This window comes from Lepidochelys olivacea (genome assembly GCF_965140295.1).
Source record: "Lepidochelys olivacea isolate rLepOli2 genome assembly, chromosome: 2".
Taxonomy (NCBI): domain Eukaryota; kingdom Metazoa; phylum Chordata; order Testudines; family Cheloniidae; genus Lepidochelys; species Lepidochelys olivacea.
The window spans coordinates 2,013,743-2,030,312 of record NC_140412.1 but is presented as its reverse complement, the minus strand read 5'-3'; the positions used below and the strand labels follow the sequence as shown (position 1 = coordinate 2,030,312).

General features: G+C 45.5%; 1 protein-coding gene across 3 annotated transcripts in view; it reads right to left on the bottom strand.

The window, feature by feature from the left end:
* Positions 1-16,570, bottom strand: part of LOC311516072 (uncharacterized protein) — a 109,188-nt gene that overhangs the window by 21,616 nt on the left and 71,002 nt on the right. For all 3 annotated transcript variants that reach the window (XM_084619715.1, XM_084619717.1, XM_084619716.1), the window contains exons 18-23: positions 10,561-10,709; positions 9,249-9,408; positions 8,893-9,001; positions 5,536-5,669; positions 3,657-3,768; positions 2,698-2,927 (exon numbers count right to left, since the gene is read on the bottom strand). In XM_084619715.1, coding sequence (XP_084475841.1) covers positions 2,698-2,927; positions 3,657-3,768; positions 5,536-5,669; positions 8,893-9,001; positions 9,249-9,408; positions 10,561-10,709 — 894 coding nt within the window. The remainder of the gene's footprint in view (positions 1-2,697; positions 2,928-3,656; positions 3,769-5,535; positions 5,670-8,892; positions 9,002-9,248; positions 9,409-10,560; positions 10,710-16,570) is intronic.

The window sequence follows — 16,570 nt, the reverse complement described above, 5'->3', positions numbered from 1 at the left end:
TTGGCAACAAGAAGAAAGCCAAGGAATGTGTGGGCCCCTTACTGAATGAGGGAGGCAACCTAGTGACAGAGGATGTGGAAAAAGCTAATGTACTCAATGCTTTTTTTGCCTCTGTTTTCACTAACAAGGTCAGCTCCCAGACTGCTGCGCGGGGCATCACAAAATGGGGAAGAGATGGCCAGCCCTCTGTGGAAATAGAGGTGGTTAGGGACTATTTAGAAAAGCTGGACGTGCACAAGTCCATGGGGCCGGACGAGTTGCATCCGAGAGTGCTGAAGGAATTGGCGGCTGTGATTGCAGAGCCATTGGCCATTATCTTTGAAAACTCGTGGCGAACCGGGGAAGTCCCAGATGACTGGAAAAAGGCTACTGTAGTGCCAATCTTTAAAAAAGGGAAGAAGGAGGATCCTGGGAACTACAGGCCAGTCAGCCTCACTTCAGTCCCTGGAAAAATCATGGAGCAGGTCCTCAAAGAATCAATCCTGAAGCACTTGCATGAGAGGAAGGTGATCAGGAACAGCCAGCATGGATTCACCAAGGGAAGGTCATGCCTGACTAATCTAATCGCCTTTTAGGATGAGATTACTGGTTCTGTGGATGAAGGGAAAGCAGTGGATGTATTGTTTCTTGACTTTAGCAAAGCTTTTGACACGTTCTCCCACGGTATTCTTGTCAGCAAGTTAAGGAAGTATGGGCTGGATGAATGCACTACAAGGTGGGTAGAAAGCTGGCTAGATTGTCGGGCTCAGCGGGTAGTGATCAATGGCTCCATGTCTAGTTGGCAGCCGGTATCAAGTGGAATACCCCAAGGGTCGGTCCTGGGGCCGGTTTTGTTCAATATCTTCATAAATGATCTGGAGGATGGTGTGGATTGCACTCTCAGCAAATTTGCGGATGATACTAAACTGGGAGGAGTGGTAGATACGCTGGAGGGGAGGGATAGGATACAGAAGGACCTAGACAAATTGGAGGATTGGGCCAAAAGAAATCTGATGAGGTTCAATAAGGATAAGTGCAGGGTCCTGCACTTAGGACGGAAGAACCCAATGCACAGCTACAGAATAGGGACCGAATGGCTAGGCAGCAGTTCTGCGGAAAAGGACCTAGGGGTGACAGTGGATGAGAAGCTGGATATGAGTCAGCAGTGTGCCCTTGTTGCCAAGAAGGCCAATGGCATTTTGGGATGTATAAGTAGGGGCATAGCGAGCAGATCGAGGGATGTGATCGTTCCCCTCTATTCGACATTGGTGAGGCCTCATCTGGAGTACTGTGTCCAGTTTTGGGCCCCACACTTCAAGAAGGATGTGGATAAATTGGAGAGAGTCCAGCGAAGGGCAACAAAAATGATTAGGGGACTGGAACACATGAGTTATGAGGAGAGGCTGAGGGAGCTGGGATTGTTTAGCCTGCAGAAGAGAAGAATGAGGGGGGATTTGATAGCTGCTTTCAACTACCTGAAAGGGGGTTCCAAAGAGGATGGCTCTAGACTGTTCTCAATGGTAGCAGATGACAGAACGAGGAGTAATGGTCTCAAGTTGCAGTGGGGGAGGTTTAGATTGGATATTAGGAAAAACTTTTTCACTAAGAGGGTGGTGAAACACTGGAATGCGTTACCTAGGGAGGTGGTAGAATCTCCTTCCTTAGAGGTTTTTAAGGTCAGGCTTGACAAAGCCCTGGCTGGGATGATTTAACTGGGAATTGGTCCTGCTTTGAACAGGGGGTTGGACTAGATGACCTTCTGGGGTCCCTTCCAACCCTGATATTCTATGATTCTATGACACCGCTGCATCAATAGCAGCAGTGCCGATTTAGCTGTAAGTACAGACAAGACCCGAGAGGCAGAAGATTGTACTCTAGTTTGGTGTAGAATGGCAATTAATAGGTTTGTAAAATATTCAAGCCAAGTGTTGCAACTGACAAACTTTATAAAAAGTGCTGCAGGAAGCCACAGTGGTTCCAGGTCTGTGGTAGATAAATCACGATCTAAAAGCCAGTCAGCCAGCGGCATTTCAGAAGTACTCAAAGGCACTAACTTTCATGGAGGACCAATGAATGAATAAAAGGGGGTGGAGGGGAGGCTGGGTTCCTAGAGTCTTAAAAAAAAGTTAACTTATCTTCTTGAAGTCTGTTTTCCAACTTCTCACATCTCCAATTAATCACAAACATAAGAAAAAAAACTCTGTGGCAGAATGCTCCACACAAGAAGTTTCTGGTAGAAAGGATTTATTTTGAACAAGTTAGGGCTGTGCAAGGGTCCAAAATCAAACTTACCTGGGAAATCTAGTTAAAACTCAACTACTGAAAGGAGAAACAGCTTCGCAATGTGTACAAACCTGCCTGAGGGCAGAGAGTGGTCACAGAAAGAATGAACATTCCCAGTGAGGATAAATTTCAAGAGGAGAAAAAGGGAGAATCTCTCTCATCTAATATCGGTGCAGAAAAAAAAAAATCCTCCCTGTTAGCATGGAATCCATGGGTATACTATATTACGCCAGTGAATCTTTTGAGACAGGGAAATAGGATATACCATATATTCTGACTGTGTAGCACTTGGAATAATAGGGCTCAAAGTTTCACACCACTTTGGCAGAAATATTTCTGCTGGTTTCTCTTGTGCCTTCTCTCTTGGACTCACAAATCTCCTCCTACTGAACATCCCTCCCAACCCAAGGGAAGAGGTGCTTTTAAATTCAGTACCTGAATGGGATTAATGTGAGAAAGTGTCATGGTCCCAATGTGAATGATATTGCACTTTCCCAAGAAGTTTGGGGGATCCAAGCCTTCCTGCAGCTCCCTCTTTAATGGCAACCTTCTCCCAGGAGAAGCAGGTACAGAACAGCTCTCTGTCTGGTTGAGGTTGGGAAGAACATAATCTACACGGGATATTTTACAAATCTTGCTGACTTTGGCACAGATGTTCACTAAAACTGGACAAAACATTAAAGGAACAAATGTTATTCCCTCCGCTGACCAGCAGTCCTACCGGTTCAAAGCTGCACCTGTTATAAATGCAAGACACATTGAAGCCAGGCTTTCCACAGCAAGAAATGGGTAGCATTAACACGAACTGTACCGCTCCCAATAAGCTATGTAACCGCTTAAACTGGAACACTGTAAGTAACCAATTTCGTGCAAGACTTTCCAGTGGATACATGGCACCTGGTTCTGTGTAGAAGACACACCTGGTGCGGCTGGCAGCCCATTCCCAGGAGAGTAGAGGTACCATTGGTCATGTCTGCCATCCTTGTGGATCTTCCCCTTTCAGTTGATGTATATACAATTATGCTTGTGTGTGAAAAGTCTGCCTCTGAGGACACACCACTAGAAGGGGCAGGAACGCAGCCCAAATCTAACAAATGCAAAACTCTTTTTTTTTAGGGATGGTAAAGTACAGTTCAGCACCCTTTTTAGTATGAGAGCATTACAGTTCAAAACTTAAAGACAGCACAATTTCGATCAGCACACTCTGAAGTATGAGATTACTGAATCAGCTGCAGCAATGCTTACTTGTTATAGCTCACATATGTAACCACCCTCTAACTGCTCCACAAGACGGTGCTGAGTGCTGTGATGTTCTGTCTCTGTGTGCAGCATTCACTCTAAACATTGTTTACAGGGACGAGAGGAAGCCTACGTGTAAGCAATAGCCTCTTTACCTGGAATAATTCCATCATTTTTCTGGACACGCTTCAGCATTGGTTCAAACTGCAGATTCAAGGATTTAGTCAGCTCCTGAACCAAGCACTCAAAACTACCACCGATGTCGATCTAAAACAAGACAAGGCTTCAAGGTTTCATGTTACACTCTAATTTTCTTCAAAATGGATATTAATTCTCTTTTAGTCAGCAGGGCCCTTTTCGTTTAGTAGGCTCCTTCACCACTAGATCACTCTAATCAGGCTAAATCTCTTTGATAATCCCCGTATAAGAGCAACAACCAAAACAAAACAAGTGAAACTCAGAGGGGAGAAGGCTCAGGTTGCAGTTTTATACGGAAACCTTGTACATTAAGTATCCGGGACACAAGCCTCCCTCTCCCGTTTATCTACACATAGTCACTTGGTGAGCTCACATTTTTCATGGCATGGGACATGTTTTTATAGTCTTGTGGCCTGCCTCCTCTCCCTTTTGCAACCCGATGGACCCGCTCTCCTCCAGTTCTCAGTTACACAATGTGCATAGGCTAGGCTGGCTCCTCTTCCTTATTTCCAGCTACTTGTATAGGGCACCAGGGCTCTTTGCCACCAATAGCCTAGAAACAGCTGGAACCAAAGAGGAAGAATCTGCATAATGTGACCTATCAAGACCCCTGCAGGTCATGGGCTGCAGTTTGAGGACCATTTTAGCGAGCAAACAACCAGTTAGTGAGACTACAAATAAATTTTAAAATCTGACATGTTTAAAATCAGGTCCAAATTATACGGTTGCTCATGCAGAGGTACTCAACTTTGCTGAAGTACTACAACCGCAATTTTATCATCGTCTTTAATATAAAAGTCTGACCCCTGGAGATGACCAAAACCAGCATGCAATGCTTTGTCTGAACTGTAGATTTCCTGTATTTCTCTGCCTCTTCACTTCTTTTCAAACCTCATTCGAAGATGGAATTAAAAAATAAATGAAATATAAATACTGGTTTAACTCTAAAGCATACTGAAATATACAGCAGAGCCTCAGAGTTCTGAACACCTCGGGAATAGAGGTTGTTCGTAACACTGAACAAAACGTGATGTTTGTTCTTTCAAAACTTTACAACTGAACTCTGACGTAATACAGCTTTGAAACTTTACTATGCAGAACAAAAATGCTGCTTTCCCTTCTTTTTTTATAGTTTACATTTAACACAGCACTGTACTATATTTGCTCTTTTTGTTCCCAGTCTCTGCTGTTCCTGATTGTGAACCTCCAGTTCCAACTGAGGTGTGTGGTTGACTGGTCAGTTCGTAACTCTGAGGCTCTCCTGTAACAGGCATGTATGACACTATGAAGAGTTGTTTGTAATAATAGAAATCTGATTACTAGTAGCTCATCAATAAGTCAGCTTACTGATTCAAACAACCTAAAAGCAGTAGGAGTCAAGTGTGAAAGAAACTGGAGACAGCAATCATGGTATGTAGCCCCATGGTACTGTCCCCATATAGAGACTCACTTCAAGGAGGCATCCTGCACAAAGCTTGTCTATCAGTGTTTCACACAAAATCTTTCACAGACAGTAGAAATCTTTCCATCCAGTCACAGTTTCTTGAAAGTTATTCTCCCTTCTCCACACTAGACAAGATTATTAATAGCACTGGAATCTCACCAGGGCTAAAATCCCAGTAAATACTGCAACAAGAGTCAAACTAAACACAACGGGAGGGGTTCACTTCTAATACTGGCTGCCATTCTTGCTACTTAACTGCAAATGGAAAAGCTACAATGCTTCTTCCAAGTCATACTAAATAGCATGGTCCCGTGACCTGAGAGACAGCAGTTATATCACATTGTACAAGGTCAACTACTTTCCAGAAGAAGGCTAATTCTGTTTCATCTCACCTGGAGCAGGTCAAGCTGGTGCCGTAACTTATCAGTGACACAGTTAAACATGGTCTCCTTCTGATTGCGGACGTGCCTCTGCATAAGATCTTTCATTCTCTGGAAACAGCCAGGACCATTCAGTTGGCTACAAACTACAGAAGAGAGATAGTATTTAAATGTCAGCACATAATCTTACAAGTGTTGGTGCAGCCTTGCCCACATGCTACTCAACCAACGGCCTGAATGGCAATCTGTCAGGATGCCTGGTGCCACACAATGACTACTAAAATGGAAAAGGCAATCTAATAGAGGTGTGGCCTACAGGGACTGCAAGTGCCAACCAGAGATGACCCATGCCTGCTGATAGTGGAGGGGGACAACCCCAGAACAGCCCAAGTCATGCCCCGCCCCCAAAGCAGTGCCTCCCTCCCAGAAAGCAGTGGCCCCTCCCTGCACCAGCTGTTCCTCCTGCCTGCTCAGCTGTCCTGTAGGGAGGAGGCCTGACCGCACCATGTGATCAAGCCTCTGGAGGGGGGCACATGACCCTACACGTCCCCCCCCCACACACACGTATTGCCTCTGGTCCCAGCATATGCTGCTTCATTTTGATCCAAGTGGCCATACTACACTGCACACTGGGACGGCGTTGAAGGCACTAGACAGCCTTACGATTTGTGAATCCCCAAGCTGTCATGAGGAGAGAAGTTCTCCCTCTCGGGAGCAAGAGGGGCAAAGCTTGCATGCGAAACAGGGCTCCACACTGAAGATAAGGTGGGACATAATCTTCATTGTAGAACTCTGCTATATTTAGCTTGTAGACCACACAGACTGTGAACTACACAGCCAGAAGCTTTGTGGTCATGACACGGAGCACTTCTCTAGTGCTTTTATAGCAAACCATAGCGGCATATATACAGGCATCATAACCGTCACTGTGGGTTAAACTTAGGATGTTCAGCACCAAACCTCTACTACCTGCATTACTGACCCTCTTTAGCTGTGAGAAAGCAGCAAATTGTATGCTCTGCAGCTAGTCGGTAGGGGGAGTCATCAGCACATAAAAAAAGCCAGGGTATTACACGTTGATCCCTCAAGCTCTTTTCACCAAGGAATGTGAGAAGCTACAGACCTGACAGCAACTTCAGTAGAATATGGTAGTGGATTGGTTACTAGGTTGTCTTCTGGCACCCTTAAAACATACCAGTACATTTCAAAACCCATAAGGTCTCCACAATCCCTAGACTTCTAATCTCAAAACAGTGGACAGCATTTGACCTACCACTCTTCTGCTTTCATCATCACATGCTTCCAATTTTAAATTAGCCCAGACCTATGCAATCATAAACACAGCAGCAAAGTATTACTTCATACATGCCACCATATGAAGCAATCACTACAGTGTCTCTGAAGTCCTTTATAAAGTTTCCAGAGACTTATTTTGGTGTGGCTCCTAACATCCAGAAGGATTACAGGAACAGGATAGCCTTCCTGTATTTCAACTGTTGTTCTTTGGTGAGACTGCCATTTCATAAAAACGTAAGAATGACCATATTGGGTCACACCAAAGGTCCATTTAGCCTAGTATCCTGTCTTCCGATGGTGGCCAATGGCAGGTGCTTCAGAAGGAATGAACAGAACAGGTAATCATCGAGTGATCCATCCCCTGTTGCCCATTTCCAGCTTCTGGCAAACAAAGGCAAGGGACACCATCCTTGTCCAATCTGGCTAATAGCCATTGATGAACCTATCCTCCATGAATTTATCTAGTCCTTTCTTGAACCCTGTTATAGTCTTGGCCTTCACAACATCCTCTGGCAAGGAGTTCCACAGGTTGACCATGTGTTGTACAAAGAAATATTTCCTTTTGTTTGTTTTAAACCTGCTGCCTATTAATTTCATTTGTTGACCCCTAGTTCTTCTGTAATGAGAAGGAGTAAATAACACTTCCTTATTTACTTTCTCCACACCAGTCATGATTTTAAAGACCTCTATCTTATCTGCCCTTAGCTGTCTCTTTTCCATTCTGAAAAGTCCCAGTCTTATTAATCTCTCCTCAGATGGAAGCTGTTCCATACCCCTAATCATTTTTGTTGCCCTTTCTGAACCTTTTCCAATTCCAATATATCTTTTCTGAGATGGAGTGAGCACATCTGCACGTAGTATTCAAGATGTGGGCTTACCATAGATTTATATAGAGGCAATAAGATATTTTCTGTCTTATTATCTATCCCCTTCTTAAGGATTCCCAACATTGTTTGCTTTTTTGACTGCCGCTGCACACTGAGTGGGTGTTTTCAGTGTCAGATTTCACTGTCAGATGGAGGCACGCACCACACCTGGGTGCTACTCCATTGCTGTGACAGACTCCAGCTCTAGCTCTGTGCCGTTCCACAGCACTGCTGTGGAATTTCATTCTCTGCTCCTTCTCTCCCTTTTGAAGATGCTAAGTGATCTACAAATACACAACATTATTACTCGGCTGCTCAAGAATAAGAATGTAAAGTGATCCCTTTGAGCTAGGCCTTTGAAATGTAAGAAATGAAAGTGGGAAAAGCAGACTCAACAGGCGGAGTCATGTAGTGACTCTACTACCAGCCAGGTTTCAGAGGAGCAGCCGTGTTAGTTTGTATTCGCAAAAAGAAAAGGAGGACTTGTGGCACCTTAGAGACTAACCAATTTATCTGAGCATAAGCTTCCGTGAGCTACAGCTCACTTCATCGGATGCATGCTGTGGATCTTCTGCAGTTTCCACAGTATACATCCGATGAAGTGAGCTGCAGCTCACGAAAGCTTATGCTCAGATAAATTGGTTAGTCTCTAAGGTGCCACAAGTCCTCCTTTTCTTTTTACCACCATACAGATTTCCATACTACCAGCTTGGGAACCATTCTGTCCAGTACTAACTGGCAGAATTCACCACTGCACAGATGTTTAGCGTCATAGAATCATAGAATATCAGGGTTGGAAGGGACCCCAGAAGGTCATCTAGTCCAACCCCCTGCTTGAAGCAGGACCAATTCCCAGTTAAATCATCCCAGCCAGGGCTTTGTCAAGCCTGACCTTAAAAACCTCTAAGGAAGGAGATTCTACCACCTCCCTAGGTAACGCATTCCAGTGTTTCACCACCCTCTTAGTGAAAAAGTTTTTCTTAATATCCAATCTAAACCTCCCCCACTGCAACTTGAGACCATTACTCCTCGTTCTGTCATCTGCTACCATTGAGAACAGTCTAGAGCCATCCTCTTTGGAACCCCCTTTCAGGTAGTTGAAAGCAGTTATCAAATCCCCCCCTGCGTCACTGCTACAATTTGGTTCCCAGGTCAGGAACTCAATGCACAGGAAGCCAGACTTAGCCCAGCTATAGGATTTTCCTACCTGCATATATTGGTTTCATGCTAGCCTGTATTTCTGGCGTCAGGACACGGGATATACCACGCTGCCTTTTATTGATGTACTCCGTCTGATCCAGGAGAAAGTTACACATCTGAGAAGTGAAGGAAGGAAAAATCAGTATGGTTTGCTACAAAAAGTTCTCTCATTTCAAATGAAGTGGCTGCTTACCAAACGTTGCCTATTACCCACAACAGTTATATTACTTGAGCATTTGCAGATTCCCTATAGTAAGCACAGGGCAAACTGTAAACAGTGAGGCATCCTCACCATATTTACCCAACACAAAACAGACAAGTTTTGAAGGGCATCCACTGCATGGACCCCCTTGCCAATCTTACCAAAGCCTGGACAGCTTCCATTTGATGCCTCTGAATGACGCTTACTGGCTCTGTGTTTCTGCCTTTTTCCTGGAGCTTGTTCTTGAGATCTCTGAAGAAGTATTTCAATTTATCTAAGATGGCTTTGCTGAACTGTTTGATGGACTCCGCCAATCTACAACTGGAAGGGGGAAAATACATTCAAGGATTAATCCAGGCACCTAAGGGCATGAGTAACACGCTGCAATGCGAAAAGGGGCATTTGGGGGCATGATCACCATGCACTTAACTGCTCTTGGAGGAGATAAAATGGTGGGGTCATACTGATGACCAAATGATGAAGTTATGTCCAGAGAAATGAGTTCTATGAAACATCTGCATTTTTTTCCACAGGGTCTAAAGTCTCACTACAAATGCTAGGTGCCCTTTCAGGGAACCCTTGCTGCATCAGATCTGTCTGTTTCTGTCCTGGGCTTTCCTACTTCTATAACAGCTTCCATCAGAGGATCTCAAAGCACTTTATACCTTTTAATGAAGCGGTGTATTAGTACCTATAAAAGATAGACCACTATCCAGTATGGCAATTTATATTATGGATCTACTGTTCCAAAGTTTGGATCACATAGGCTACAAGTGATTGATTTCTTAATTCAGAAGAGGATATTTTAAATAAGTACTGTTACTCCATGATATAAATAATATTCTCCAAAGGATTAGTAAATTTTACGTTCACTTAAGAGTTTCAGAATTTAACACTTTCATCCTTGTTAAGACTTGCATTACAATACAAGTTATAACTAGTACACAGATACAGTGTATAAAGACTGTATTTTTAAAATAGTAATTGAATACACGAAGCGACTAGAGAATAGGGCCCCCATTCTGCAACTGCACTTAAGAAAACTGGGCTCTGTGCCAGCACTCTGGCATTTGGTTGCAAGACTAGGGACTGTGTGATACAATTTAATACAAAAATACCAACGAGTGCATAACTAATCCTTTCCCATTTAGGAAGCAATGCAAATTAGACACTAAATCAGCCATGAGGTGATCTCCACCTTTTGGGAGACAGGAAGTGAATTGGAAGGCTCAGCCCCTCAGGGGAAGAAATCATCAAGTTTTGCCTTTCCCTGTATCAAATGCTGGAATATCATTTCACCTACGGCATAAAGTGGCCTGAGGACATTAGAGAACAGAGGCCATGCATTTTGTACCAGCTCATCTCACTGTTTTTGGCAGACAGCACAAAATTGTGTTTGTTTTTATACCAGAGAGGTTTGCAAGTGTCTTGTGTTAGTCAGAATGTCCGAGTGTGCAGTGAAAAGGAGGGTACCTGAAGACGTCATTCCATGTCATGGAGATTGCACTGGATATTGGCTCTGTGAGTTGCTCATTGAAATCAACAAAACCACATGCTCCAGAGCTGTAGACACCTTGACGAGCGCACACAGCTCGATACGTAGCATAGGGGTATCCAATAACCTGTGAAATAGAAAGCAAAGAGAGAGAGGGTCTCTCACAGTATTTCAATGTACACAGGAGACAGCGGTTCAACTCTAAGACACGAATATGCTCTTTGGTTGCTCACAGGTGAGAAATGTACCTTTGGGATAACCATATCATATCTGTGCAAGGCACTGACAGGGTATGATTTAGCTTCTGAGTGCTGTAAAGTAATACAAATAAAAAGAGCAGCTCAAAAGGGATAGTCAACTTACCATGACAATTCCTTGCCCACTTATGGACTACTAGGTGCTGTTCCCCTACAGAAATAAGACAACTATGTATGTGCCAATGCAGAATAGTTTTCAGGGAGGTGGCGTGAGATACACTAGAACAGCGAGCAGACTAAGAGGCAGGAGTGCAGCACCCATACAATGTTCTATTATTTGTATTCAGGTAGTGGTTAACGGCTCCAATCACAGCTCCATTGTAGTGGGCACTGTACAAACACACTTAATACAAAACTCAGAAGTCTAGATTACAAGTGAAACTGGCAGATGGATGAAACTCACAAATGGCTGTTTCAGAGTAACAGCCGTGTTAGTCTGTATTCGCAAAAAGAAAAGGAGTACTTGTGGCACCTTAGAGACTAACCAATTTATTTGAGCATGAGCTTTCATGATCTACAGCTCACTTCATCAGATGCATACTGTGGAAACTACAGCAGACTTTATATACACACAGAGAATATGAAACAATACCTCCTCCCACCCCACTGTCCTGATGGTAATAGCTTATCTAAAGTGATCATCAAGTTGGGCCATTTCCAGCACAAATCCAGGTTTTCTCACCCTCCACCCCCTCACACAAATTCACTCTCCTGCTGGTGATCACAGAATCATAGAATATCAGGGTTGGAAGAGACCCCAGAAGGTCATGTAGTCCAACCCCCTGCTCGAAGCAGGACCAATTCCCAGTTAAATCATCCCAGCCAGGGCTTTGTCAAGCCTGACCTTAAAAACCTCTAAGGAAGGAGATTCTACCACCTCCCTAGGTAACGCATTCCAGTGTTTCACCACCCTCTTAGTGAAAAAGTTTTTCCTAATATCCAATCTAAACCTCCCCCACTGCAACTTGAGACCATTACTCCTCGTTCTGTCATCTGCTACCATTGAGAACAGTCTAGAGCCATCCTCTTTGGAACCCCCTTCCAGGTAGTTGAAAGCAGCTATCAAATCCCCCCTCATTCTTCTCTTCTCCAGGCTAAACAATCCCAGCTCCCTCAGCCTCTCCTCATAAGTCATGTGTTCTAGACCCCTAATCATTTTTGTTGCCCTTCGCTGGACTCTCTCCAATTTATCCACATCCTTCTTGTAGTGTGGGGCCCAAAACTGGACACAGTACTCCAGATGAGGCCTCACCAATGTCGAATAGAGGGGAACGATCACATCCCTCGATCTGCTCGCTATGCCCCTACTTATACATCCCAAAATGCCATTGGCCTTCTTGGCAACAAGGGCACACTGCTGACTCCTATCCAGCTTCTCGTCCACTGTCACCCCTAGGTCCTTTTCCGCAGAACTGCTGCCGAGCCATTCGGTCCCTAGTCTGTAGCTGTGCATTGGATTCTTCCGTCCTAAGTGCAGGACCCTGCACTTATCCTTATTGAACCTCATCAGATTTCTTTTGGCCCAATCCTCCAATTTGTCTAGGTCCTTCTGTATCCTATCCCTCCCCTCCAGCGTATCTACCACTCCTCCCAGTTTAGTATCATCCGCAAATTTGCTGAGAGTGCAATCCACACCATCCTCCAGATCATTTATGAAGATATTGAAGAAAACCGGCCCCAGGACCGACCCTTGGGGCACTCCACTTGATACCGGCTGCCAACTAGACATGGAGCCATTGATCACTACCCGTTGAGCCCGACAATCTAGCCAGCTTTCTACCCACCTTATAGTGCATTCATCCAGCCCATACTTCCTTAACTTGCTGACAAGAATACTGTGGGAGACCGTGTCAAAAGCTTTGCTAAAGTCAAGAAACAATACATCCACTGCTTTCCCTTCATCCACAGAACCAGTAATCTCATCCTAAAAGGCGATTAGATTAGTCAGGCATGACCTTCCCTTGGTGAATCCATGCTGGCTGTTCCTGATCATTTTCCTCTCATGCAAGTGCTTCAGGATTGATTCTTTGAGGACCTGCTCCATGATTTTTCCAGGGACTGAGGTGAGGCTGACTGGCCTGTAGTTCCCAGGATCCTCCTTCTTCCCTTTTTTAAAGATTGGCACTACATTAGCCTTTTTCCAGTCATCCGGGACTTCCCCGGTTCGCCACGAGTTTTCAAAGATAATGGCCAATGGCTCTGCAATCACAGCCACCAATTCCTTCAGCACTCTCGGATGCAACTCGTCCGGCCCCATGGACTTGTGCACATCCAGCTTTTCTAGTCCCTAACCACCTCTATCTCCACAGAGGGCTGGCCATCTCTTCCCCATTTTGTGATGCCCAGCACAGCAGTCTGGGAGCTAACCTTGTTAGTGAAAACAGAGGCAAAAAAAGCATTGAGTACATTAGCTTTTTCCACATCCTCTGTCACTAGGTTGCCTCCCTCATTCAGTAAGGGGCCCACACTTTCCTTGGCTTTCTTCTTGTTGCCAACATACCTGAAGAAACCCTTCTTGTTACTCTTGACATCTCTTGCTAGCTGCAGCTCCAGGTGCGATTTGGCCCTCCTGATATCATTCCTACATGCCCGAGCAATATTTTTATACTCTTCCCTGGTCATATATCCAACCTTCCACTTCTTGTAAGCTTCTTTTTTATGTTTAAGATCCGCTAGGATTTCACCATTAAGCCAAGCTGGTCGCCTGCCATATTTACTATTCTTTCGACTCATTGGGATGGTTTGTCCCTGTAACCTCAACAGGGATTCCTTGAAATACAGCCAGCTCTCCTGGACTCCTTTCCCCTTCAAGTTAGTCCCCCAGGGGATCCTGGCCATCCGTTCCCTGAGGGAGTCGAAGTCTGCTTTCCTGAAGTCCAGGGTCCGTATCCTGCTGCTTACTTTTCTTCCCTGCGTCAGGATCCTGAACTCAACCAACTCATGGTCACTGCCTCCCAGATTCCCGTCCACTTTTGCTTTCCCCACTAATTCTACCCGGTTTGTGAGCAGCAGGTCAAGAAAAGCGCCCCCCCCAGTTGGCTCCTCTAGCACTTGCACCAGGAAATTGTCCCCTACGCTTTCCAAAAACTTCCTGGATTGTCTGTGCACCGCTGTATTGCTCTCCCAGCAGATATCAGGAAAATTAGTCACCCATGAGAATCAGGGCATGCGATCTAGTAGCTTCCGTGAGCTGCCAGAAGAAAGCCTCATCTACCTCATCCCCCTGGTCCGGTGGTCTATAGCAGACTCCCATCACTACATCACTCTTGTTGCACACACTTCTAAACTTAATCCAGAGACACTCAGGTTTTTCTACAGTTTCGTACCGGAGCTCTGAGCAGTCATACTGCTCCCTTACATACAGGGCTACTCCCCCACCTTTTCTGCCCTGCCTGTCCTTCCTGAACAGTTTATAACCATCCATGACAGTACTCCAGTCATGTGAGTTATCCCACCAAGTTTCTGTTATTCCGATCACGTCATAGTTCCTTGATATCACCAGGACCTCCAGTTCTCCCTGCTTGTTTCCAAGGCTTTGTGCATTTGTATATAAGCACTTGAGATAACCTGTTGATCGCCCCTCATTCCCAGTATGAGGCAGGAGCCCTCCCCTCACAGACATTCCTGCCTGTGCTTCCTCCCGGTATCCCGCTTTCCCACTTACCTCAGGGCTTTGGTCTCCTTCCCCCAGTGAACCTAGTTTAAAGCCCTCCTCACTAGGTTAGCCAGCCTGCTGGCAAAGATGCTCTTCCCTCTCTTCGTAAGATGGAGCCCGTCTCTGCCCAGCACTCCTCCTTCATGGAACACCATCCCATGGTCAAAAAATCCAAAGCCTTCTCTCCGACACCTGCGTAGCCATTCGTTGACTTCCATGATTCGACGGTCCCTACCCAGGCCTTTTCCTTCCACGGGGAGGATGGACGAGAACACCACTTGCGCCTCCAACTCCTTTATCCTTCTTCCCAGAGCCACGTAGTCCGCAGTGATCCGCTCAAGGTCATTCTTGGCAGTATCATTGGTGCCCACGTGGAGAAGCAGGAAGGGGTAGCGATCCGAGGGCTTGATGAGTCTCGGCAGTCTCTCCGTCACATCGCAAATCTTAGCCCCCGGCAAGCAGCAGACTTCTCGGTTTTCCCGGTCAGGGCGGCAGATAGATGACTCAGTCCCCCGGAGGAGAGAGTCCCCGACCACCACCACTCGCCTTCTCCTCTTGGGAGTGGTGGTCGTGGAACCCCCAACCTCAGGACATCGCATCTCATGCCTTCCAACCAGCGGAGTCTCCTTCTGCTTTCTCGCCCCAGACATATCATCTGGTCCACTCTCCGCAATGGTACCTGTGGAGAGAACATGAAAGCGGTTAGTTACCTGTGTCTGTGTTACTGGAACCCGGACATTCCGCTTACCTCTTCTGGAGGTCACATGTTGCCAAGCTTCTTCACTGGCCTCATCCAAAGTGATAGCCCATCCAAAGTGACAACTCTCTACACAATGTGCATGATAATCAAGTTGGGCCATTTCCTGCACAAATCCAGGTTCTCTCACTCCCTCACCCCCCTCCCAAAAACCACACACACAAACTCACTATCCTGCTGGTAATACCTCATCCAAAGTGACCACTCTCCCTACAATGTGCATGGTAAACAAGGTGGGCCATGTCCAGCACAAATCCAGGCTTCTCACCCCCCCACCCCCACCCAAACTCACTCTCCTGCTGGTAATAGCTCATCCAAACTGACCACTCTCCAAGTTTAAATCCAAGTTAACCCAGAACATCTGGGCGGGGGGGTGGGGGGGTAGGAAAAAGCAAGGGGAAATAGGCTACCTTGCATAATGACTTAGCCACTCCCAGTCTCTATTTAAGCCTAAATTAATAGTATCCAATTTGCAAATGAATTCCAATTCAGCAATTTCTCGCTGGAGTCTGGATTTGAAGTTTTTTTGTTTTAAGATAGCGACCTTCATGTCTGTGATTGCGTGACCAGAGAGATTGAAGTGTTCTCCGACTGATTTATGAATGTTATAATTCTTGACATCTGATTTGTGTCCATTTATTCTTTTACGTAGAGACTGTCCAGTTTGACCAATGTACATGGCAGAGGGGCATTGCTGGCACATGATGCCATATATCACATTGGTGGATGTGCAGGTGAACGAGCCTCTGATAGTGTGGCTGATGTTATTAGGCCCTGTGATGGTGTCCCCTGAATAGATATGTGGGCACAGTTGGCAATGGGCTTTGTTGCAAGGATAAGTTCCTGGGTTAGTGGTTCTGTTGTGTGGTATGTGGTTGTTGGTGAGTATTTGCTTCAGGTTGCGGGGCAGGCTGTAGGCAAGGACTGGTCTGTCTCCCAAGATTTGTGAGAGTGTTGGGTCATCCTTTAGGATAGGTTGTAGATCCTTAATAATGCGTTGGAGGGGTTTTAGTTGGGGGCTGAAGGTGACGGCTAGTGGCGTTCTGTTATTTTCTTTGTTAGGCCTGTCCTGTAGTAGGTAACTTCTGGGAACTCTTCTGGCTCTATCAATCTGTTTCTTTACTTCCGCAGGTGGGTATTGTAGTTGTAAGAAAGCTTGACAGAGATCTTGTAGGTGTTTGTCTCTGTCTGAGGGGTTGGAGCAAATGCGGTTGTATCACAGAGCTTGGCTGTAGACGATGGATCGTGTGGTGTGGTCAGGGTGAAAGCTGGAGGCATGTAGGTAGGAACAGAGGTCAGTAGGTTTCCGGTATAGGGTG